This window comes from Thalia democratica, chromosome 2 (assembly GCF_965202585.1).
Source record: "Thalia democratica chromosome 2, ktThaDemo2.hap1.1, whole genome shotgun sequence".
NCBI classification, from domain to species: Eukaryota; Metazoa; Chordata; class Thaliacea; order Salpida; family Salpidae; genus Thalia; species Thalia democratica.
Window position 1 is genome coordinate 100987345 of NC_139166.1, and position 26592 is coordinate 101013936.

At 27.3% G+C, this 26592-nt stretch overlaps 1 protein-coding gene across 2 annotated transcripts; it reads left to right on the forward strand.

The window, feature by feature from the left end:
- The first annotated feature begins 7057 nt into the window (after positions 1–7057).
- LOC145830077 (putative ATP-dependent RNA helicase an3) lies at positions 7058–26388 on the forward strand. Of its 2 annotated transcripts, XM_082937965.1 has the most exons (17): positions 7058–7165; positions 7631–7766; positions 8795–8859; positions 9527–9649; positions 12198–12254; positions 13477–13654; positions 13950–14031; positions 14409–14544; positions 14789–14949; positions 15332–15513; positions 15869–15963; positions 16360–16554; positions 16801–16909; positions 17481–17671; positions 23303–23464; positions 24191–24305; positions 24475–26388. In XM_082937965.1, exons 1-17 carry the CDS (start codon positions 7081–7083, stop codon positions 24584–24586), a joined length of 2184 nt encoding a protein of 727 aa, XP_082794091.1. In that variant the 5' UTR covers positions 7058–7080; the 3' UTR covers positions 24587–26388. The 2 variants fall into 2 exon arrangements, with proteins under 2 accessions (XP_082794091.1, XP_082794092.1); XM_082937966.1 differs by lacking the exon at positions 12198–12254.
- Positions 26389–26592: the final 204 nt, after the last annotated feature.

A 26592-nucleotide genomic window follows, 5' to 3' on the forward strand; every position in this document is an offset into this window, starting at 1 on the left:
AAGCAGTTTGATAAAGCAGTTTTATTTTTTTATTAAAGAAGTTACATTATGCCCCAAGTAAATTTGCTAGCTTGTATCAAAAGTGCACATAAAATGATAGCAGGTTTAAACAAGGTATTTTGATTTTTTATTTAAATTTGTACTTTACTTTGTGATAAATTTTTTTTTATACAAATAGATAACGGATATGATAAGTTGTAACTGAAAATTTTTATGTTAAATGAAGTTTTGACGTTTTATTCTTAACTTAATTATGATATAATCACCTTACCTATTAAAACGTAAAGCTATAGAAAAAAAAACCTAAATAAATTATTTTATTCCAAGTTAAGCTTCGAAATTTTTTAGTCATATAGTCATACTTTTTTATTTTCTATTTTCTTATGTTTGTTTAACATATAATTAAAGGTAATAATTATTTTGGCTGTTTGTAGTAACTGAGGCTGTAACATATGTCAATTTAGGAAGTAACAAATCAAAATGTAATAAATAATCACACTCGTCAGTTATTACTACATATACAAATAAATTTAAATTCACGATTTTGTGTTATTATTTGTAATTGTCCCACAGTTGACCATCAAAACTTTGGTATAAAATTAAACTGGAAAACACAAAAAAAAAAGACGTAAATAAAAAATTTAAAAGAAAATAAGAATTATAAGTTAAAAGTTACATAAAATACAGAATAAGAACTTTGTATATCAACAAATTATAACTTCAAAATATCAGTTACCAAAGCGTTTTAAAAAATTTAAAATTTCTAAAAACAAAAAATCAATAGTAAAAGATCTTAAATAACGATTCTATTAAATAAAATGTTGAACCAATGTTTTAGCTTCCATTAATACTTTTTTTTATACAATACTATATTTTTACCGGCATTCTAAATGTCTTAAACTTAACACAAAATTGAATTTAATATAGTTAGATTTAATATAACTTACTTTACCTCTAAACTTGGTTGTTAAACCAGGTTCTTAGCAATTTTCCCACAAAGAATAAATACCAATTCAATAACAAATGCTTGATTGAAAATGTAATTAAGCAACAGACAGCTCAGCAAACAAATCAAAAACTCCATTTTAGAATCCTGGATTTAATTTGCATTCATTGATAATAATACTAATTAATTATTGTAGCTTCGACTCGTTAAATAATTGGCACAAACAAGTTCAGACAAAGATGGTTTTACTTTAACACAACACTGACTTCATAATTTATAAGGAAAATAGTGGATAAAAACTTGTGAAATCGAATTTCTTAAACTACTAGAGCATGAAAACTTAACTTTATATAAACAGGGTTCTTCTCACTTCATTGCGCAATTGGTATAGCAGAAACTAGCATTTTGATAACTCTGGACTGCAAAACTATCAAAATACATAAAGACACTAAAAGATAATAGAGATTAAATAAAAAGTAGTTCATCACATTGGAGAAATAAAAAACCCACCTAGTATATGTAGCGTATGCATCCTTTAGTAAATTGCGATTTTTAAAGCTGATATAGGTGTTAATTTAGATAGACGATACGAATTAAACGGTAAAATGCAAGTTCAACAAAGATTGATTATATTTTGTCTATAGCTTTTGTTATTTATTTAAAAATCTTATGTCTTAATTTTTTCAATTTATAAAACAGTTAGCATTAGCACCTTAAATTAAACACGCACTTACCGAATATCAAATTAAAAATAAAATATTGAAAAAAGTTTAATTTTTTTGTCTAAAAAAGCCTTGAGTCATAAATAAGTATCAAATATCTAGAATTTTTATTAAATATTAAGATTTTAGCTTTTGTTTCAAAGAAATATTTTTCGAAATATTTTATCGAATAAGCTTTTTAAGCGAAACTTAATTTGCTTCATAAGATTTTGAGAAATCAAAAGTATATAAGCTATTTTAGAATAACTTAAAACTTTTCATCTACTGAAAAGTAAAAAAAAAAAATATAAAATTTTCAAATTTATCTAATAAAACTTTAAAAAAATCTAAAGTCATTTTAATGAGGATAAGCTTCTCTATGCCTTAACAGTATTTATAAGTAATACTAAAAAAAATCAAAAATCCTATCGTTTATTTAAAAGTGTTTTGTTAATTAAGAAAATAAAGGTTATTGTAAGTCTCTATGTATAAAAAATTAATTTACATTTCAAATCAAGTAGTTCTGTTTAAGAATTTTAATATATATTAAGTTACAGCTACAATATAATGTATACAAAAACTTTTCTTATAGTTGGTGCTTCTAAAGGAAAATTTGTATGTAGTTATCTAGTAATATCGAAATAGAAGTTTTAAAATTCGCAGTATTTATTGCTCCCGCTAGGTTTAAAATAATAATTTATAGTGACTATTTCTAGTAAAATTTAATTGACCAAAGTCTTTTTGAAATCAAAATCCACTAAGCTTTGTTTATAAAAATTGACTGAATTTTATTTTTAGATTATGTATTAGTCAATTTTTTTTTCTAAATATCAATTTGATTTCATGTGATTTAATCACTGGTTTATGCTTTTTAAGCTAAAACTAAAATGTCTTTTTACTAAAAAACGCCCTTTTGCATTGTCAGTTGAATTTTCATTTTGATATCCTTATCTTCAATGCGCATGCGCCAATAACAGTCTTTCTGAAAATTTCATCATAATCTGTTTGGACCAAATCAGTTTCACTGCAATTTGTGAGTTTAATAAGTAGGTGAAAAAGCATATAGTTAATTAATTAATTTAACTTAAATTTATTTAAGATTAAGTAAATGAATTTTTACGCATACAAATAAAAAGCTAATTAACTTGAAAATAAAAAAACAGAACCTAAATGAGTTGAAAAATATTTATAAAGTTTTGAATGTTAATGGTATTAGTTTAAAGTAAATTAACACTTGTTGTTGTTCATAATTAATTCTAAAATTCTGAAAGTTACATAACATTAGTGCAATGTTTAAATCTGTATATTCACTGTTGTGATATTAATTATTTATATTATTGTGGCCTGCACTGTTTAGATAATTTTTTAAAATATGTTACATAAATATTTCAAAATCATGTTGTTAATCATGTTGTTAATGGGTTTTCAATAGCTAGGGGTTTTTAGTTGTGTCATTTTAACTTTAACTGAGATGATATCTACAATTGAGGTGTTTTACCAACATTAAGAGATCGTTTTCGAAAATGTTTAAAGTAAATTTATGTTGACCTATTTATAGTTCCCTAATTTAATTTAACTATTGTTAAAGATATAATAGGCTGTGGCTATACATTTTACATAAGTTATTTAAACAAATTAAACCACAAAAATGGTGAAATTAATATGTTTATAAACAGTTATTCAATTGTTAATGTATCTACAAGTGTTTAGAAATAATTAGAAGCTATATGCGGGGTTGCCACTTTACCTGTAAACCTGGAAAAACCTTGAAAAACCTGGAATTTGACAATTTAGGCTAAAATAACCTGGAATTTTGATTAAGAAACCTGGAAAAACCTGGAATTTTTCATAATTTTAACATTTTCAATTTAAACTTTTAATTTTACACAAAAACTCTATCATATAATTAAGATTTTTTGTCATCATCAAAAATTAATTTTATTAAAAAACACATTTGAAGTAACTTGACAGTATCTTTTCAGTATTTTGAAACTATTTAACACAGTTTCTTAAATAGAAATTAACTTAAAACTAAAAATAGACCCAAAAATGTGTACTTTTAATAACCTGGAATAAATTTGGAAAACCTGGAAAAAATTTTTGAAAAAACAAGTGGCAACCCTGAACAGTTGAACTATAAGGACTGCAATGATTTTGTGGTTAATAATTATCAATAATTGAAATGATTAAATCACTTCATAAGCATAATTAAGGTTGCCACACACTCAGGACAACTCAAGATATTTCCATTTTTAAACTCAGGCTGGCTCAGAATACTTAAGTTTTCTATGAAAAACACAGGGTTGCCATTTTACCTGGTAAAACCTGGAATTTGAGAAATTTTGAAAAAAAGCATTTTAAGTAACAATTTTTAAGTGAATTTTTAATAATTTTAACTTTTTCAGTAGTAACATTTTGATTTGACACAAAAATTCTATCATATAATAGGGTTGCCACGAACTCATGGAACTCCGGGAATTTTGATTCTTTTTTTTTAACTCTGGGAAACTCAGGGCAGTTTTGGTTATTTCTAAAAATTTCAGGGAAGTTTTAAGATTTTTAAAAAATCTCAGGGAATTTTTTTCTAGTTCTAGAACGAGATTATTTTGATTCAGTTTCAATATTTTGTTCAAAAAAGTTGATTTTATTTATTTTTAAATGCTTATTTAGAAATTTTTTATCCTTGTGGCTAGTTCTTCAATATTCTTAAAATTAATATTATAATTTTTTAATATATATTAATATTTTTAAGGATTTGAAAAAACTCTAGGAAACTCAGGTTAAAGGTTGAAGGTTACTCAGAGAAGATTGACCCTGATATAAATAAAATTTTTTTGTCATCATCAAAAAATGTTTTTATTAAAAAACACATTTAAAGTTACTTTACAGTATCTTTTCAATGTTTTTATACTTTTAAAACAGTTTCTTATATAGAAATTAACTTGAAACTAAAAATAGACCCAAAAATGTGTACTTAGAAAAACCTGGAAGAAATTTGGAAAACCTGGAAAATTTTTTGCAAAAACGAGTGGCAGCCCTGATAATTGCAGGACAGATATTTTTCTTAATTTTGTACGAGGTAGAGGCTAGAGGTAGCCTTAATTCTGATGGCTAGAAATGGCTGTAGCTAGTGGGAAATTTTTACCCAAATTTTTTTTACTGCAGAAATAGTAGAAATATTTTTCTACTTAATTCTTACTAATATGATCTTTTTTGATCCTGCTTATTTAATTATTTAAAAAAATCCTGCTTATTTCATGTTTATTTTGTTATAATTTTTAACTTTTAAAGCATTAAAAAAATTATAAGTATTAGAAATACTTGAACCTTCAAAGGACTTTTCTTTTTTAATCTGTAAAACTTTTTAAGTGATACCTTTTCACCAAAAAAAAAAAACTGCCAACCTTTCATAAAACTTGAAACAGATTTAACATTTACTTTTATATAAACCTTATACTGAGAACTAAAAGTTAATTTTTAAAAATTGAAAATATTGTATTCATTAAGATTAAAATGACAATATAGTAATTGCATGACCAAAAGAGTCTTACTAGTTAAAATGGTATGATCAGTTTTGAATGAACTACAAAAGAATAAGTTTCATTCAATAAAAAGAATGAGCATAACAAATGTATTGGAGTCTACTTAAATATGATAAATATAATCTTATTTGTTTGATATAGGTCAAGGGGCAAATTACTTTTTAAGAAATAATCTAAATTTTTCTATAACAATCAAGCTATTGGTTAGTTTTACTGTTTTTAAAATTTAATAAAACTCTACAAAATAAGATCAAATTGTAAAAATCAAGGACCTCCCTATGCCCTAAGTAGACTAACTTGAAAAAAAAAACTTGATTAACACTTACGCTTTTAAACTCACTATGTTTATATAGTATTAAGGCCATAAAAGGAGGGGTAAGCCATGTTTTTACAAGTTCATCTTATTTCATAGAGTCTTTTCTAAGCTTCAAGATGCTTGTTATCGTTTTAAAAAATTTGAATTATTATTTTACATATGACCAGTCAAAGTTAAGCAGCATAACAGGCTCCCTATGGGAAGGGAAAACTAAAAATCTATCTCTTATATTTTTCAAGCAATCTTCTTCAAACTTTCACAGTCTAATCTTTATACAATAACAAAAAACATTACTTTGGAATCAAAAAATTTTTTTGTAAAAATATTATTTTTTTGAAAAAAAAACACTTTTTTTATTAATTTTTGTGCAAAAATTTTTATTTTTTCAAATTGTTAAAATTCATGAGTAGCATTTTTTCTTTTAATATAAGGAACATTTCCTGAAAATTTGAAGAAGAATGCTTGAAAAATGAAAGAGATAGATTTTTAGTGAATTTTAAAATTTCTGAGAAAACCTACCCCAAAAAATTTGTGGTTTATACATTTGTATCAAAAACTTAAAAAAAAATATCTCAAAAGTTAAATGATATTTTTGAATTCTATAAAAACTGGCTTGTAGCTTGTATTTATAGCATTCATATAAAAGCCAAAGTTAATTTTTGTAAAAAAAAGTGTTGCCCCCCTATGGCCTTGATAGCTTGAAATTTCTATCACTTTAATGAACCACTTTATTACAATACAGGCTACAAGTAATCAAGTTATGAGGATTAAGACTTACACTAATAGTCTTAACACCACACTTACACATCATAGTTATGTTAAAATTTCACTGCCAAATGTAACTTGATTATTGAAATTTCTTTTATAGAGATTTTATAAATGTTCAAGTTGTTATAAATGTAAAAATCTAGAGTTTTTATAAATGAAGCTACTCTAAATCTAGCGGTTCTTAAATTTGTCCTTTTTGCTGTTTATATTTAATGCTTAATTATGATTTAAGTGCAAAAGCCATTTCATTTATAATCACTAGATTTTCACTGATTTATCAGTTGAAACTTTTCTACATAGTCTATTGTTTTTAGAAATGACCCATCAATATACTAAATAAGTTCATACAATAGTTATATCAACATGTAAAACATTTGGGTCGTAATATACTAGAATTAGGCTGATATTTTAGTAACATAAATCTTGATTTTTTTTGCTCTAAAGTGTTTCCTGACTCAGTTTTCAATGCAGAGCTGTTTTAAATGAAGTTTTAGTGAACTTTCATAAAATTTCTTTTTAGTTAAAACTAGACACCTAACCGCTAGAATTATTCCACCCTAAAGTTAATGGCAAATATGATATATATATATGCATATAAACTTACCCACCAGAAAGCATAGTTGCCAAACTTGCTATGAATATATTGCTACACAATAATTGCAGCATGAAATTTATAGTCAATACATAGTGTACTTGTAATAATTGTTCTACGTGTGAGAATAAATAACATACTTAAAATCAAAACTAAATTTTTGATATCTTTGTTTATAATTAATATTTGTTTAGGTTATTATTTAAATATTAATAATGGCTCAACCAACCAACAACCAAGCTTCGGGTCTTGAACAGCAAATGTCTGGTCTTGATATCAACTCTAGACAGCAGGGTAGTGGTAAGTTGATTTATAAGTTGAAAATTTAAATAAAATTAGTAAAATAATTTAGTTACCTTGTAGTATGTTGCTTTGATTTGAATAAATTGAAAATAAAAATATTGATTAAAAGTACTCATTGTTAAGTGAGCCCAACATATTCCCTGTCAGCTAAATATATCAAAAATTTTTATTTTCATTTTGGCTGCTCAATGTTAAATAGAGACAAGTTACAATCATTCTGAATTTTGTATAAAAGAAATTTAATAACAAATTGTTGAATCTTTTTACTATATAACAAACAATTTATAAAAATTTATCTTTCATTCCAAGTAACTTAAGAGGTCAAAAAAACTTATAATTTAATTTATTATTATTTACAGGTAAAAAAAATTCTTAAATCTCAGAAAATAATTTTATTTATTGAATGAATGTTTAATTTTTTCCTCCAGTTAACAAAACAAACAGTTAACTATTTTTCTCTAGGCAACCGAGGAGGAATGACGTCATCTGGAGGGTACCAACCTCCCCACATGAGGAACCAGATGGGTGGTGGTCGTCCTGGCAACCAAATGGGTGGTTACGGAGGCGGACCCATGCAGGATAGCAATGGAGGATTCAGGTTTGTGAAAACAATATCCTTGAAAAAATATCCATGGATCAATTTTTATTTTTAAGAAATGGTATTAGGTGTATAGAAATATTGAACTGGTACATTTTTAGTTATTTTTTAAAGTTTGATTTTTAATTTTTACATCAAAATAAGAGTATATCATCATGAGTGCTTGTTTTTTTCACTTAAAGTGTCAACATTTTTATTTTTATTGTACAACAACTTGCTAGTTGATTAATTTATCAACATTATACATATTAACTAATCAATAATTTTTTTAAACAAAATAATTATTTAAATATTTTAAAAATTTGTAGCTATAAAAACATAAAAATGATACTTTATATGTATAACATTATTAATAATACAAATTAACTATTTCATTAATTTTTAAATTTATCTATGTTCAACAACACTTGTTCTGATTAAAATATATCTAATTATTTTAAAATCTACCTAGGTATAACAATATTAGTGCAAATTAAAATTTATTTAATTAATTTTTAAAATTATCTAGGTACAACAATATTAGTTCTGATTGAAATTTATTTAATTAAGGGCATAGGGGGGGGTAAACACCCTTTTTTGGTTTTTGATCTTATTTTATAAAATATTTACTAAGCTACAAGATGCTTTTTACAGATTTAAAAAATTCAAAATATTTTTTGAGTTATAGCCGGTCAAAGTTGGAGCCAACAATAGGATCCTTATAGGAGGCGCAAACTAAAACAGCAAATAACTAGAAATCACTGAAAATCTATCTCCTACGTTTTTTGAGATAACTACCTTAAATTTTCAGGAAATGTTCCTTGCAGTATTTAGAAGATTCTGTTGGAACAGAATTTTAAAAAATAAATAAAAACTTTTTAACAAAAAAACAAAAAAAAAACTGTTTTTTTTGTTTATTTTTTATATAATATTATACTTTTATATAATATACTATACTTTTATATAATATACCCTTAACTTTTAAATTGTCTTGGTACAACAATATTAGTGCTAAATAAAATTAATTTAATTTTTTTTTATTTTTTTAGGTACAACAACATGGGTGGAATGCCACCACAGCAGATGGGCGGATATGGTGGACCACCAAGAAATAGTCTGTTTTTAAAATAATTGGAAATATAAAATATTTGCTAAAAAATATTTAGGTTTTTAATTATTTAAATTTAAAAACTTCCCAAACCAGTGATTAATAAATTTTGAATTGAAAATAAATATTATGTCAAATTTTTTTTATTTTTTTTTATTATAAATATAATATCTACCAAAAGAAATCTAAAATTCATCAACTTATCTATATCAGTTCTATTAAACTTGTACCATTCATATTTATTTCAAATAAATGCTTAATTATTCAAAACAAAAAACATGCAATACAGTAAACTCACAATCATAATTTGTATTTAGATGTTTAAATGTTATATGTAAATAATGTATTTTAAAGCCTAACTTTAAGCATTTGCTTGGCATAACTAAAGAACAACAACTTAAAATTTTGTGACTATTCTAAACAAACACGTAGTTAGTTTTTTAGTTCAAGTTTAAATATCCACCAAACAAACAGTATAATAAGAATTAATTTGCTTAAACTTTTTCTTGGTAAAATTTAAATATTTGCTGAAAAAATGTGAGCAAATTTTATTTCTACTTTTATCTGTATTGATAAAAAGTAAAAAAGAACCTTTGAGCCAATGATAAGCTACAAGAACATAGTGCAATTCACACTACAAAAACAATCATTCTAAATGAACACCACTGCACAGATTATGGAAACAGGAGCTTCAACCCTTACAACAACGGTGGTGGCTACAATGACTACAACAACCGTGGTTATAACAACAGGAACAATTATAACAACAGGAATAACTGGAACAGTGGTCCCAACTGTAAGTATATCAAATTTAGTGTGGTGTTTATGATTCAAAACTTGGAGTTTGTATTGTTTTCTGCATGTTTAAAAAAAGTATATTAATTTATTAGAATGGTGTTCATAAAGATTTAGAGTTAATATTGTTTTTTGCATTAAAAAAGTAGTTTGTAGGTTTGTTGATTTTCATAAATATTAAGTAATGTGTGTTCAATTTTTTACTTATTGCTTAAAAGCTGCATGAAATAATTGTGATTCAATGTTCAAAATAATCGAGAGTTTTGTATTGGATAGCTCACCGGCTTAAAAGAATATTGAATTACCTAGTGAAAGCTTGAATTTAGTATAAGTATTTTTGCATGCTAAAACTTTGTTTTATTTAAATAACTTATTCTGTGAAGGTACTGTTTGCTACAAACTAAATAATTTTTTTTCAAAGCTATCAATTCTCAAAGCTAACAAAATAGGCAATTAACTTAAAAACAGCTTAAAGCATTAACTTTGCAAAACTTAAAAAAAGGTTAAAAAGTTTTGTAGCAAACTATTCTCATAACATTCAGCATGCTTTTTTATGTGAAGGTAATCAATCAATAAAGCGTATTTTGTTAACAACAAATTCCAACATACCTTCTACCTAGCAGACATTTTTTCAGGCTCAAAACAATCTAATCAAAAGAAAAAGAGGTTTCCTAACAAATATTCTGATTAACAGTATTTAAAGAGTGACTATTTTAAATGATTTAAAGTTAAACTTAAAATAGCTTTATATAACCTTTATAGTCAAAATTTCACCAAAAAGTTGTAAACCATGAGTAAATACACGAATAAATAAACCATGGGTAAAACCATAGGTAAATACGTTGATAACAAATTCCTTAACTCTTTCCAAGCACGACAAACAAGATGTATGGCAACCCAGCAAAAATTTTATTATTGTGTTTCTGATTAAAGTTCTTGGGTGTAAGCCAAAAGTTGCACACAACACATATCAGACCAAGTTTTTATTACCACCTGTTATGTAACTTCTCATAAATTTAAAATTTACAAAGTTTTCAGTGATAAACACAAGTTTGCACACCAAACATACCTTGTAGTTTGGCTTTCTGAGATCAAAAATAAACTAAAATATATCAGTGATACCTTTATGCTTTTTACTTGAGATCACAATAAAAGTTAACTTAAAAATAAGGAGAATAATCAACTCAAAATTAGTTTTTTTTTTTCAAAACAATGTTTCACTCGTCTGAAATAAATCAAACAAGATCCTCAGTTAAATAATAAATTCTTGCAAATAGAATAACACCTTTATACTTATTAAAAGTAAATATATTGCATCATACTGCTGGTAATGTTTCTACAGTGAACTAGTATAAAAGGTTGTTCTGATTTTGATTGCAATGTGGGAGTAAATATATTTTTAGTATGACCTTATGAAGCTTATTAAAAAATTACAATTGACAATGAATTTTATACAATAATTTGTTTTGTACTGAACTAACGTAAAAACTCAGTGTAAACATTTCGACCTGATAATTGATTGCAATGTGCAAATTTATATATATATATATATATACACTATGACACCTAACAAAGGTGAAAACACCTAAATAAAAATTACAATTGACATTGAACTTCAACAATTTGTTTTGTAGCTTCCAAACTAACCTTCGGTGTCACATACCACCGTCAACCCATCTACCATGGTAAACTTCGATATTCTGGTAATTTTGTCTATCTATAACAATTTAATTTATAATGCATGATTATTTGTTTGGCACAGTGGGCCCACAACTTTAACAGGGAAAAAACCTGGAAAATCCTGTAAGCACATGGAATTTGAAAATTTAGGGTAAAAAAACTCGGAATTTGAGAAAATTTGGAAAAACCTGGAATTTTCAACATAAATCACCAAAAACCTGGAGTTTAAAACAGTTTTTACATATTAAGCAGTTAAGTTTTGATCTGAAACCAAAAATTTAAAATATGATAAATAATTTAGTTATTGTCAAAATTTTTTTTTCAATAAAAAAACACATTTAAAGTGGCTTTACAGTATCTTTAAAATGTTGTTATACTACTTGGTACAGTTTTAAACCTTAAACTTGACTTAACCAAAAGTAGACCCAAAAACGTGTACTTTAAAAACCTGGAAGAAAATTCAAAAAATTTGGCAACCCTGTAGAAATAATAATTTGATAATTTCATATTACACAGACATAGTTTTCTAAATTTGTAGCTGTAAGTTCATAAGAATAACTATTTGCATAGTTACCACTTAACCTGGAAACCTAGAAAAACTTAAAATTTGACTATTTAGGCAAAATAGATCTAAAAATGTGTACTTCTCAAAGCATGGAGAAAACTTGGAAAACCTGGAGAAAGTTTGGAAAAAAATGAGTGGCAACCTTGTATTTATCAAAATTAAATATTTACTATTTCGTAGGTCCACTGTGCATTGCATGCTATGCTTGATTCTCAGTCATTTAAATGAGTATTTGCTTGATTACACGAGTTAATTACTGTTTATATGAGACTGCCATATATATATTTCTTTTATTTATTGTTAGATCAAGACCAAGGAAACGTTCCCGATCGCTGGGCAAGGCTTAATGATGATAATAAGCGTAAGTTTATTATTCAATAATAAATAATATGATTATTATTTTACTACAAATTTGCACAACTAAGTTATGGTTTAATTTAATTGTCTCAGCATGTGAATTTTTTTTAGGCTAAAATAGTTTATACTATTATTTGAATTTTGGTTGGCTAAAAACTTATAAATAACTTAGGTTTAAATTTATTGTTTAAAATCTGCATTGTTAAAAACTTGATATTTTTTTAGTTTACGATTTTTAGTTAATGAAAATTTATTCATATAAATAGTTGATTAAACATTTTTTCCTATTTACCTTTGAAAAGTATATTTAGACTTAAATTAGATTCAGCTAGTGTTAGGCTTTAGTATTAGTACATAGATACTTGAAAATGAAGTCAATGAATTTCAAGGTTATTATTATTTCAGTATAATCTATCAAAGTATAATTTAGTGTTGTTTTACTTGAAAAGTTGAACACTGACCAAATATAAATAACAAACACAGGATTCATGATATACATTACACTTGATGATAAAAACTTATAGCAGTATTTAAATTTTTGAGTTATTTTAGTGCTGTTTTTGAGTATTTTTCATACACATTTTTAACCTGAGAAGCTGCAAGCTCAACATACAACAAATTTATAGATATGATAGATAATTATAATAGATAATTTTTAATTTCTAAACCAGTCACTAAACCTATCATTTCCTCAGATTAGGCTAGCACAACTTTTTAAGTCATAAAAACATATATTTAATACAAATTACTAGAAGACTAAACAAAATTAGAAATCACAGTCAAAAAAACCAAAAACTTGAATCAACTTTTTTAATAAAAATATTAACTTATTTTTACAATCCCTTTTATCCAGATTTCAAATTAACATTAACAGTTTAAAAATTAAGGCTTCAAGCTAACAACCTCACCTAAATTAAACTTTGCACCCTCAGATTTCGGCGGTAGTTACTCAAATTCTCACCACCGGATAAAGTTCTGTAATATATAGACATTATAATAATGTTTAAATGTTAAGTTTTTTAGTTAGAATAAAGTTATAAATAACAGCTTTAAATAAATTCATTCGTTATGAGTTAAATTAAACAGTTTTAAATTCAGAACTCATTTTAAATCAACCCTCATATCCAGATTTATATAATAATTACCTTTAGATAATATATAATTTTTAATTATAATTAAATAATATAACCTCACCTAAACTCGAACTTTGCCCCCCCCCCCCCCAGATTTCGGCGGTGGTTACTCGAACTCTCGCCACCAGCGCGACGGCAACAGTCACGACGACAGACTCAGTAAGAAATGGGACGAGAGACAAGGAAGCGGTGATTTCAACGGTGACAACGTCGACTGGAGCAAGCCGACCGCTGAGGACGAGAACATGAAGCAAAAGTTGTTCAGCGGAAGGTAAGTTGAAATATTTATTTTTTAAACACATTTTATACAAATTATACAAAAATTTACTGCTGAAGTTAATCAGTGGAAGGTTAATTGACATTTTGAGAACTTGTTTTTAGTTAGTTTTAGAAACCACTCCAAAGCCTAATGCATTGATCAGTGAGGACTTGATAAGCTTAGGTTCAATATTTAATTTCTTTTTGAGAGTTTTTCTATAAAATTTAAGAGACCGTTTTTTTATTTTAAATACTTTGCAAAAAGGTTAAGTTTTTTGTTAGTACTATAAAAATTAAATACTTTTCAGCAACACTGGTATTAACTTTGACAAGTATGAAGACATTCCAGTTGAAGCTACTGGTGAAAATGTTCCCGATCACATCAATACTGTAAGTTTGGAATTATTTGTTGAGTTAAATTTATAAGTATTAAACATTTTACTGGTAAAAGTATCAGACCATATCAATATTGTAAGCTACAACTTATAAGTAATTACCGACTACAGTTAATATTTAAGCAATTGGAACAAAATCATTATCTCAATTTGTTAGCAATTTGATGGAAGCAGTATATTTTATTACCTAGTTATAACTTGAAATTTGTAAGAGCGAGTTAATGTTTAATGTACTACAACGAATGATTTAAAAGTTATTCTCAAAAATAAATTCTTTTATCAAAATGAATATAAACGTAATAAAGAATAGTCCACTTTGCTACCTTTATTATAATTGTTGATACCTTGACACATAATAATATCTTCATACAGTTCGAAGAAGGCAAGCTTGGCGAGATCGTCGATTTGAACTTGTCCAACTGCAACTACACGATTCCCACCCCGGTGCAGAAGTACGCCATTCCAATCATCACTGGAAAGAGAGACCTCATGGCTTGCGCTCAGACCGGTAAGAAAAGACAACTGTAATTAATATAGTTTAGAATAAAATATAAATTGAACTAAGTAGATATTCATTTTTTTAATGCCGTAATAAATGCTGATTAATAATTGATATTTACAAACTATCAATTAAAAAAAAATGTTTATGAGTTTTTCAAGTAAATTTTCAACATTGGTCTATAAAATAAAAGTTCAATATAGTTTTAAAAGCTAATTAAGTCATCATTTCCCAAACTTTCTTCTCACCACAGGTTCTGGAAAGACGGCCGCGTTCTTGCTGCCGATTCTTTCGAGGTTGTACTTGGAAGGACCTGGAGAAAGCAGGAAGGCAACCCAGAGCTTCCAGCGTGGCAGGAAGAAGTTGTTCCCCTTGGCTGTCATTCTTTCACCAACAAGAGAGTTGGCTAGTCAGGTAAATATTTACATGTGTACTAAGTAAATTGAATTTAATTAGAGTTGTTCCCCCTGGCTGTTATTCTGTCGCCAACGAGAGAGTTGGCTAGTCAGGTAATTATTACATGTACAATACCAGTATAAAGTGTTAAGTAAGTACTTATTAAGTTAAAGGGTCTAAATTTAATTATGTAAGATCCCGACACGTTAATAATGAGTATATTTCTCAATGAAGTTTATCTTGGAGTTAGGCTAATAATGATCTAGTTTAACTGACCTTTAAATCTAATGAGTTGCGCCCCAACAATGAATTATAAATATAGTATATTCCTTAAACGATTCCTCAAACAATGAATTTTAATAAAACCAAACAAGTATTATCAAGTATTATTTCATCACAGATCTACGATGAGGCGCGCAAGTTCGCCTTCAGATCAAACGTCAGACCCTGCGTGGTGTACGGAGGAGCTGACGTCGGAGCTCAGATGAGAGATTTGGACAGAGGTTGCCATTTGCTCGTCGCCACACCCGGAAGGCTGGCCGATTTCCTCAAGAGGGGCAAGATCGGATTCCAGTTTATCAGGTTTGAATGAACGTTTTTGTGTAAGGAATGTTTTATTCTTTGAAATATATTTTAATAAACAAAGTAAAATCTTTGGAAGACAACAACGTTTAAAAAGTATTAATTTGAGTAGCTCAATTGCAAGTATTGTTAAATTAAAACTAGATCAGTAATTCTTTAAAAGGCAATTTAAAAAACTTGATATGACTCAGTATTGATATTTAGTATATAGACTAAGCGTTTGAGGAAATGCTAGTTTTAGTAGCTCGTTTGCAAAGTTGCCTCAAATAAAGTTTTGAACATTTCTTATTTGAAATGACAAAACTTAATATGATACGCTATGGTGATTTGATATTAACTATCTATACTTCAATAGGTATGTTGTTCTTGACGAAGCTGATCGTATGCTCGACATGGGTTTCGAACCCCAGATCAGAGACATCGTTGAAAAGAGTGATATGCCCGGAAAAGGTGAGTTGTCATCAGAATATAGCTTCTACATATTTTCTTAGATTAAAGCTAGTAGTGTTAAAGTAAGCTAAAATCTGAAAGTTTTGTCCGTATAAGTTGAAATTTTTATTTGGTACTGAAATACTTTTGATGAATTCTACATTGTAACATTGCCAAAGTAAATGTTAATTTAGATCATTGTTAGCTTTAAAGTCTTAGTCGCTTATTTTTATTACCTAATTTAAAATTTTGCCTCAAAAAAAAAAAACACTTCCTTATACAGTATTCATTACATAAAAAGTTTTTTCCTAAAAATTAATTATTTTGAGTTAATTTTTCTACACGTATATTTAAATGTTAACTTAATCACTTATATCATATTATCTGAACTATTTATGTTATTGAATGTATTTTCAGGCAAACGCCAAATGCTGATGTTCAGCGCCACCTTCCCCAAAGACATTCAGATGCTCGCCAGGGATTTCCTGGAGAACTACATTTTCCTGGCAGTCGGAAGGGTCGGTAGTACTTCAACTAACATCACGCAGAAGGTCATCTGGGTGGACGAGAAAGAAAAACACAAGTTCCTTCTTGATCTCATCAATGCTACTGGTTTGTATTTTAATAATGTTAATTTAATTTTAATATTTTAAACTAACTGAATATTTAGACTAATAGTTGTTATCAAATGCAACTTCTGTCCTATAACCAAATATTCACACAAAATTACATTAAAAAAAGATAAGGTTACCTATTTTAATAAATATTAAGTATTAGTTATCCCAGTTGTGATAATCTGTAACCTATTACATTCATCATCGTTATATTATTTTTACCTGATTTTTTTAATTTCTGCAGATTCATCATCTTTGACTTTGATCTTCACTGAAACGAAGAAAGGCGCTGATGCTTTGGATGATTATTTGTACTCAAGAAAGTACAGGAGTACTTCTATTCACGGTGACAGGTTATTACTTGAGTATTTATTATTGTAATAAAATATAGAAGTTCTTCTATCGACGGTGACAAGTTAATAACTAACTTGGTAAAATACTAGATTTTGTAATACCTGAGATTATTAAATTAATTTGGGGATTTATTAAAAAATAAGAAGATGGAAAAAATGTATTTGGTAATTATTTGCTTAAGTGTAGACAAATTAGTGAAAAAAATTACAAGTAAGGATGTAATTTTAAGAATAAAAAATAATCTCATTTTCCCCACTTCAAAAGAAACATTAAGTGTTACCTATTGGCTTGACTTATCGAATAAGTGAATAACTTAACTGTTTTTAACATAATCAGTCTATTGATATATAAATTGCTAAAAAAATTAATTCATATCCCTGACTACATTAATCATGTAGCATTTAAGTGTAAGTAAACTCTTTATAAGTGTAGTCGGGGCTAAATTAAAATATCCTTAAGTTGAAACATCAATCCTTAAAGGTCAAAATTTATACAAAAATTAAATGAACTATAAAAATATAACTGAAAAATGAAGAAATTAACAACTAAATACAACAATCTTCCAAACAGATCGCAACGCGAACGCGAGGACGCTTTAACAGCTTTCAGATCAGGGGACTACCCCATCCTGGTAGCAACCGCTGTAGCCGCTAGAGGGTTGGACATTCCCAACGTGCGTCACGTGATCAACTTCGATTTACCGTCGGACATTGACGAGTACGTGCACAGGATCGGAAGAACCGGTAGAGTGGGTAATGTCGGTTAGTTGAAAGTTTTAATATATATGTTTGTTAATAAGAATGAATTACATTACAATTCGAATTTCTGATGGCGGGTGAACAAGAGTTGATAAAGTTGGTGAGTTTGAAGAAGTTTTTTTAAGTACATGTATAAATAGGTATACAGTACAAGATTTAAAGTGTATTATGTCGAGGAGAGAATTTATTGGTGTACTTTTTTATATGAAAGTAAAAGTAAGTTGGGGGCTGTTATAAGTTTATTAAATAAATATAATAACAATATTTGGATACATTACAATTCGGATTGGTGTGTTAAAGATTATATGTATATATATGGTAGTAAAATGGGGATAGATATTAGAGTTCACAGAATCGGAAGAATCGACAATGGTTATGGGTAAATGTTGTTGAGTTAATTATGTGTATTTATGTTAGAGGCAAAAAGGATTACGCAACGATTTAAATTACTTATAGATTTAGTTTTAATCATAATTATAAATTGCAACGCATTTAATACAGACGCATACATAATAAATACTGAGTTGGTATATTGATTGATCTGTCTGCCACACGTAACAAAACTTTTTATACCTTATGATTTTAACAAATTTAAACTTGAAAACAAAAAATAAGGTACTTCACAGAAGGATATAAAAATTGGTCTTGGTTAAATATGCTTAACAACGAACTTGAGTAGATGACATATTATTTACAGTAAGTATTGCAACACAATTTGAAAAAGTTAAAGTGCAACTATTGTTTTGAGTACGTAGGCTACATCCTTAATCATGTTTACACACCATAAAGTTTAATTAGCAACAAAATAGTTGCTTTTCATTGACGAATATAACTATTTTACTCATTATCGTGCTCTCTACAGAGCCTGCCTGTTCACATAATGTTTGCAAAAATCAACGCAATAATTTATTCTGCGCTCAAAATGTTTTAAGAACAATTTAAGCTAATAACGTAAACTACATTCTTGGTCATGTTTACACACTAAACCACTAAAGTTCAATTAATAATAATAAAACTAACTGAACTCTTTCTTAAACGGACAGCTTATGTGAATTAAGTGTTGAAATGTTAAAATATAAACAGGGTTGCCACTCGGTCAGGAAAAGTCAGGAAAAATTAAAAAAAAAGACAAAAGTCAGGAAAAGTCAGGAAAAAATGGGAGGTTTTGAAAAAAAGTCAGGAAAAGTCAGGAAATTTGATGTCAGTTTAAATTTACAAAATTCCTTGTTTTCCAAAGCCTTCAAATGGTAAAAATTAATTAAAAGTCCTTTAAAGTCAGAAAAAAATTACAAAATTTTCCATAAATTTACAAAAGTATTTAGTTTTGTTTCCAATGCCTTCACCTGGTATAAATGCCTTCACAATTAGTAAAATATCCTTTACAAAACTGCAAAAATTTTCTATTAACTTATTGAACAAGTACCCTGCTTGAAAAAGCAGATTTTGTAAGCTTTTTAGTATTGATGATCTGTAGCAAGGACATTTCCATAGTGAAACAGTGATATATACACAAAAGTTTATCAAGCATAATTTTAGAATCAAAGTGTTTTTTGTTTAAATAATTGAGTTCTTTATAACTAAGCAGTTAGTTTAGTATTTTATGTAACAAGTTAATGTGTATACTTTACCTGTTTATAATTTTTTCAAAGTTATTTAAATTTATAAATTAAGTTATAAGAGAGGTATATGCCAAGATTAAATTTACTTATTATGTGTATTTTTTGTAGAGTAACTTAAGTTTTTAAAGTATATTTATTTGTTACAAATTTTATACTAAATGATAATAGGAAATATTTTATACAACAGATATATAGTTTATAGCGAAAGGTGTTTACATGATTTTATCTGCCAATTAATTGCTAATAACAAATTTTTTTTTCATTTAAACGGTTTATTGAGCAATGCTTTCAAAATTTAACTAATTTTCTTGTCAAAACAAAATAAATACTCACAAAAATTAATTAGTCAAACAAAATACGAGTAAATTATAGAAGCAATCAATATAAAACTAATCAGACTAATCATAAAAACTAAAATAGATAATTAGAACAAAAATGGACTATTTATAAATGTTAAAAGTAATTCTAGATCCTTTATCAGGACCTAGTTGGTGGTTAAGTTTAGGTTTAATTTTTTTAATCATGATAGCCTTTACTGTAAGTAAAACATTTCTATTTCTACAAAATTTTATTACCTCAAAGCAATTAAAAATATCATTATGATTCTGACAGATTCTACATTGTTCTATATGTGAAAAAACTGCACTATTTGTAGGTTTTGTATGTTCTTTAATTCTGACGAACAGTTGTCGCTCCGTTTCTCCAATATATTGGGTATCCAGGTCACCTGGACATTGAAACTTATAAACGATGCAATTTCTGTAGAGTTTGTTGATCTTTTTTATCAATGAAAAATAGTTTCCAACTTTAGATGTTCTGAAAGCTACTTTGATATTAATTCCAATTGTTTCCAAATTTTTTGTTATATTTCTGCTCAATTTTTCTGAAACCTTTTTTATATAAGGAACTGTTAAATACTGTTGTTTAGAAATTTGTGGCTTAGCTTCTAATTTTTGAAGTTTTTCTATTTCATTGTTTATGAAATTAATCGGATAACCGTTTCTCAAAAGAAGATTCTTTATTCTATTTGTTTCTAGGTTCTGTAGTTCTTCTGACACTAATCTTTTGTTTCTGATGAACAATTTTCTGATCAAGTTTTTCTTCCATGATTGCGGGGTACAAGAGTGAAAATTTTATAGAACATCTGTGTTTGATGGTTTCTTGTAAATTGAGGTAGTAAATCTGTTCTCTTCCAGCTTAACACTTATGTCAAAAAAAGGAAGTTTATTTGATGTACTTGTTTCCATTGTGAAAACAAGATCTTGATGTAGAGTACTTAATTTTTGATTGAATTCATTTGCCATTTCTTCATTTGAGAAGATAGTAAAAATGTTGTCCACATATCTCGTGTACATTTTAGGTTGAATTTCATTTAGAAGACCTGTTTCTAATTTGCTAACGAATCAATTGGCCAAAAGGGGGGCCAATGGCGATCCTATAGATAGTCTATCTATTTGTTTGAATACTTGATTATTAAAACAGAAGATGCTCTGTGAGCAAGTTTTCAGTATGTTCTTGAATACCTTTTTTGTTAATTTTTGATTTTGTCAATACTGAAAGATTTTCTTTTGAGTATACATCGTTTGCTACCATGTTTATCGTTTCCTCTAATGGAACACATGTGTATAGACTTTTTATGTCAAAGTAAAATCAACTTTTCTAAATCAGTAAATTCTAAATCAATATTTTCTAAATCAGTTTTCTAAATCAGTTTTACAAAGTAAAGCTTTTCTAAATCAGTTTTACTTATATAAATTGTTCACTTAGTTTAATAAAATACTACCCAAAATATATAGTTTACTTTTTTATGTCTTTTTTTTACAGTTACTTAAGTATATTCTTTTTTAAATGATTTTTAATTTAAGGATTTAATATTAAATAGTTTGGGTAGTATTTTATTAAACTAAGTGAACACTTATATAAGTAAAACTGATTTAGAAAAGTCAGGAAAATTTTGGTAAAAAGTCATGAAAAAGTCAGGAAAAGTCAGGAAATTTTTCTCAGCTTGATGAGTGGCAACCATGTATAAATAAAATAAGTGTTTTGTTTAACTGTGTTACGTTAGTTAATGCAACACACTTTAATAGAAAAGTTGAAGTGCAACTTAATGGTTCAAGTACTTCATTTACATCCTTAATCATATTTATACGCCAAAACCACTAAAATTCAATTAACAATACTTGACATTGGTGTTATATCTTTGTTGTGTGTGTTTCATACGGCTTATGTAAGTTAAATGAGCTGTTTAAAATTAAATTTTAATTATGATTGAATGAAAGATATGTTTCAAGACAATAAAGTGTTCAATAGAAAAAAAACTTAAATCTATAATTTAAAGCAGTGGGTACAAGTATTATTCTATGACACATTAAATTATGAACGACTGTTTTATATTTTAATAACGACTAATTGATTTTTATATGCATTAAATACTAAAATAAACAGTAGGTTTTAATGCCGAACCAATTAAGCTTTAAAAATCATCTTAATTACATAATGTGTAATTTAATTTGTTTGTATGCTAATTGTGGCAATTACATGTGACTAATATGAGATAATAACATAATTAAGCACTTATGCCTCTGTATAAAACCTTTAATTAAAATTAAAATGCTTGCAATAAAATATATATGAACAAAAAGTTAAATCATTTTTCTACAGGCTTTTGTTGTTCTTATGTTTATTATTAGCATTACAAAGAAAAATAAACAATGCAAAATATAATTTTCTCATTGTTTAAGCTAATTACTAATGAATGCTGTAAAATATGAATTGTATTATGTCTAGACAAATGTTTACAAAATTTATGTCTTGTTTTAAACATGTTTCTCATCTTAATGTAATAAATTGTTAAGCTCTGGTAATAGAGTATTGTGTTAAATTTCTCTTTTCCAAATAAGAGACCTTTGAAATGCACAGCTGAGGAGCTTGAATTTTCATTTGAAATAACAAAATCACAAGTATTCACATACAATGTTAGTTGATCAAATGTTAGTTGATACCATTTTCAAAAAAGACTGGTTTAAAAACAAATAATATTAATAATAAATAAAAACAAACAGTGTTGTTTATTTCAATTAAAATTTTCCACTGGTAACTTATAAAAAATTCTTCATTTTGTAAATAGGGGGCATACCAACACATGAACGCTATTTTACGTATAAACGCAATAAAATCCTAAAAAGCAAAATTAAGTTTTCCACCACAGAACGCAATACTCACATAAATCAACGCAATAAAGTGTTTTGCACTCGTAATGCTTTCAAGTGCAGTTTGATCTGTTAATTACGTCAGTTACATCCTTACTTAATCATGTTTACACAACAAAGCCACATAATTTCAATATAAAAAATCAATATATGTTTTTTTGATTAACATCATTAAAATTTTTGATTTATAGTTTTGGGGTAATACTGTATGTTAACGAACTGTTAAACATCAAACTTAAGAATGGAAAAATGATGACTAATGTTTTTACCTATCATTCGTCTACTAGACGTTGTTTTTCTCATATGTCTGTCATGAATAAAATATCTTTTTAAAACATGTAATTCGAATTAACAACCTCATAGTTTTGATAATTTTCAAAAACATAGAATTTAAAATAAAAGTATTATGTGAGAATAGATTTATTCCTAAAACTGGTTGAAAAACTCACTTAGTTCAAAAAAGAAGAAATGATATCAAGTTCAGTTGAGAAATTTAAAAATGAAAGGTTTATAAGATAGATTTTGAAACTTAACTATGTGTGCTTGATTAGTTCAACATAACTTATTTAAGGAAATTATCAATTTACTTATCACACAGGACTCGCAACATCGTTTTTCAACGACAACATAAAGAAATATAATTAATTTAATATTAATATTTTAATTTTTAGGACAACAATTTTATGTTGCAAATCTAAATTAAAATTTTGAATAATATTTTACTTAGTATTTGCATTACAAACTTCGCAACATAGTGAAATAATAAATATTATATTTACATAATTTATTGTATTATTATCCTTCAGGACTTGCAACATCGTTTTTCAACGATAACAATCGCAACATAGTGAAGGATCTTGTCGATTTGCTTTCAGAAGCCAGGCAGGAGGTGCCGCAGTGGCTCGAAAACATCGCATTGACCCACCAGAAGGGAAAACCGAGGACCGGCGCCAGGAAATTCAACGGAGGTTTGTTTGATTATTTTTATTTCTGACTTATATTTTTGAAAATTGCCAACGCAATTTATAAATTTATTCTTAATATTTTTTTAAAATATTGATTTACTGAATAAATGTCGCAATTTTTCCTGTAAAGATAGTAGGAAGGTATTCAAATAATTTTTTTAATCCCTGTTTGACTTACCCTAATTGTGAGCAGAAATTATTTACAACTGTAGAATAAGTTAAAACGTTCAAAAAATAAATGTGTTTTTGGAAACTCCTCTAATGTTGAAGCTATAGAAAAGTTAATGTCTGCAACATTTGTAGTTCCGTGTTGAAAATTCAAGTTAAATGTTAGACTCTGTTATAAATTTTCACCATCCAACCAAGCAACCAATGAATGAACTGTATGCAGGGTTCCCACTTCCCTATAAATTTGCAATAATCTGAAAAATACCTAGAAATTACGATCCCCTATCAACTAACCATATTTTACGAATTTTCCTGTAAACTTTGTTTTCGAATTTTAGAGGGAACCCTGCACATGGTTGCAGTTTTAAGTTACTTCTCATCGTAATTATTTTAAACCAGTGAAATCAACAGGATATTAAAGTTAGTGAAAAGTTAAAGCTTGCAACATAATATAAAGCTGAAAAATCAAGCTAAATGTTAGACTTGGTCATAAGTTTTTCTCTAAAATTTACGTTTTCCTGAATGTTTTTCTTATTACCAACCATTATTACCAATCAACAGGATTCGGATCACGTGATTACCGCCAGCAGCAGGGCGGCATGATGAGCAACTCCAATCAGAACAGGAGGGGAAACATGCAGTCGGGCGGAAACAGGAACATGGGTGGTGTTGGAAGGTAAAAATTAATGATATATGTTTAATATATCTGTTAAGTTGTGTGGTTAGCACACACTGGGCTTAAGTCGGCTGGTTATTATGGTGTAAAAATTTTTACCAAACTTTTTGTAGGTTTTTCTAGTTGTTTAATTAAAGCAATGATTAAAACAAATAAAACTTCCCAACAGAGGCGGCATGCAACAGTGGGGAGCGGCGATGCCTCAGTATTTCAAAAGTCAGGATTACGGCGGTTCCTATGGCAACCAGAACAACAGCGGCCCCGACTGGTTCGGTAACTAGGCGACCGTAACATTATGGTAACCAGGCAACCGTATTACATGGTTACCATTCACTAGGGCCCCTTGGGTTACTAGGCAACCATCTTTAGCGGTTGCCTGGGTCCCCTTTAAAACTTGTTTCGTTTATTAGTTACTAAGTTCGTTTTAACACACACACATATTAACAAGAAAATTATTTTATTTTTATTTTTTTGAGCTTTTTGTTCATACGGCATGCTTCTTTGCTTACAGCTCGAAAATACCTTATATATATATTTATACATTCTTCATTTAAACAATGTTCTTTTATTTCGAAATAATATCCTCTTTCTTACACATGACTGCATTTGAAACTATAATTAGATCAAACTCCGCTGTAAATCGATTAAAAAAGTGAAAAAAAAAATATTCCTGACAAAAAACCTCTATAAAAACATTTGCGGTGGACCACTTTATTATTAAAAAAAAAAATTCAATTTTTTAGGCAATTTTCGCGAAGGTCTGCGTTATTGAAATTAAAAACCATTAAACAAAATTGAGCTTGACAATCATCTCTCTCTTAAATTTTATTTTAAATTTCACAAAAATCTTAATTGTGTGCATAGTGAAATCAAATGGCGTGGGCAATACATATTTAAGTTAAATTATTTGTTTATTTAAAAGAAACAAATATATGTGTATGAATATCATACGAATGAATAATTTGCACTTGATATTTACCTGCTATACAAGTATATATATATAATAAATAAACAATCATGTTATTGCATTTTGAAATGCTCTTAGCCTACATCATAAAGACATAATTCTTGCGATTTTATTTTTAAAGTCGCTTCTAATTAAGTAAGGTGCGTTTTTCTATTTCAAACGATTGTGCTTTTTTCCAACATTTTCAGCAAAAAAAGAGAAGTATTTTTGCTTTTTTATTCAAATTTACCTATAAATTTTTTGCTGAAAATTTCTATCTTCTACTACAGAGTGTTTTTATTGAATATCTCACTCCAGAATAAGAGAGCACATATAGAAAGCTACCTCCAAACAAAAAATGTGTTCAACATAAATCATGTCTTTTCGCTAAGAGCGTTTCAATTTTGTCATTAATGTGATTAATATAAATAAAAATGTTTTTATTAAGAAAAATGAACATTTTTGGACTTTTTTTTAAATTCCACGCCTATAGAATTTCACTGTGCATTTTACATGTGTTGTTTAATCAATTGTGTTTGAATAATTTTGGAATTATTTGGATTGATTTTGTTTAAACATATACATCAACTAGGGGCAAGTCAACATTATTCAAGTTTCAGTAAAGTAGGAGTTTTTTATCATTAATTACCAAAAAATAAGAACACAAAAAAAATCAATTGTGTTTTTATACAAAGTCATGGTATTAAAAACTTTTTTTTGCCTGAAAGTTTTTCTTTCAGTCAATTGTCTGGATTTTCATTTTATAAACTTTCTAAGAGTTTCTAAAATATTTTTTATAACTTTGAAGCTTGGCTTGTCTTATCTACCTTATAAAAAAATATTTACTATAAAAATTATTTTTGTTGAGCTCAATTTTTGACACCGATAACGCGTTAATTAAAAATTCCTGCTAAAAATAAATTAGTTTTCACAAACTAATAACTAAGATTTTTTAGCGGGAGTTGTATTGATTGTATTCCAACAAAAAGGGGGGAAAATTTTGTTGCCTATTTATACAAAAAGTTGAATTTGTGTTAACATACGGGATTTATGCAGTCATGTTATTAATAAAAACAAAATATTTTATTCGTTGTAAATTGTTATGTTATTCGTGCTTGTTAATTGTAAATAAAACACTAATTTATGAATCAAAATGTTGTTGTTATAATACGTTGGATAAGGTTTAGACAATTTTTCTCACTAACCATTACCTACAAAGAAACTAAATGATTCACGTATTATATAAAAAAGGGTAGTTTGAAAAGGTAGTTACATCATTAAAATTTAACTCCTGAATAAAGATTGTTATATTAAATAAATTTAAATTCCATAAGTAATAAA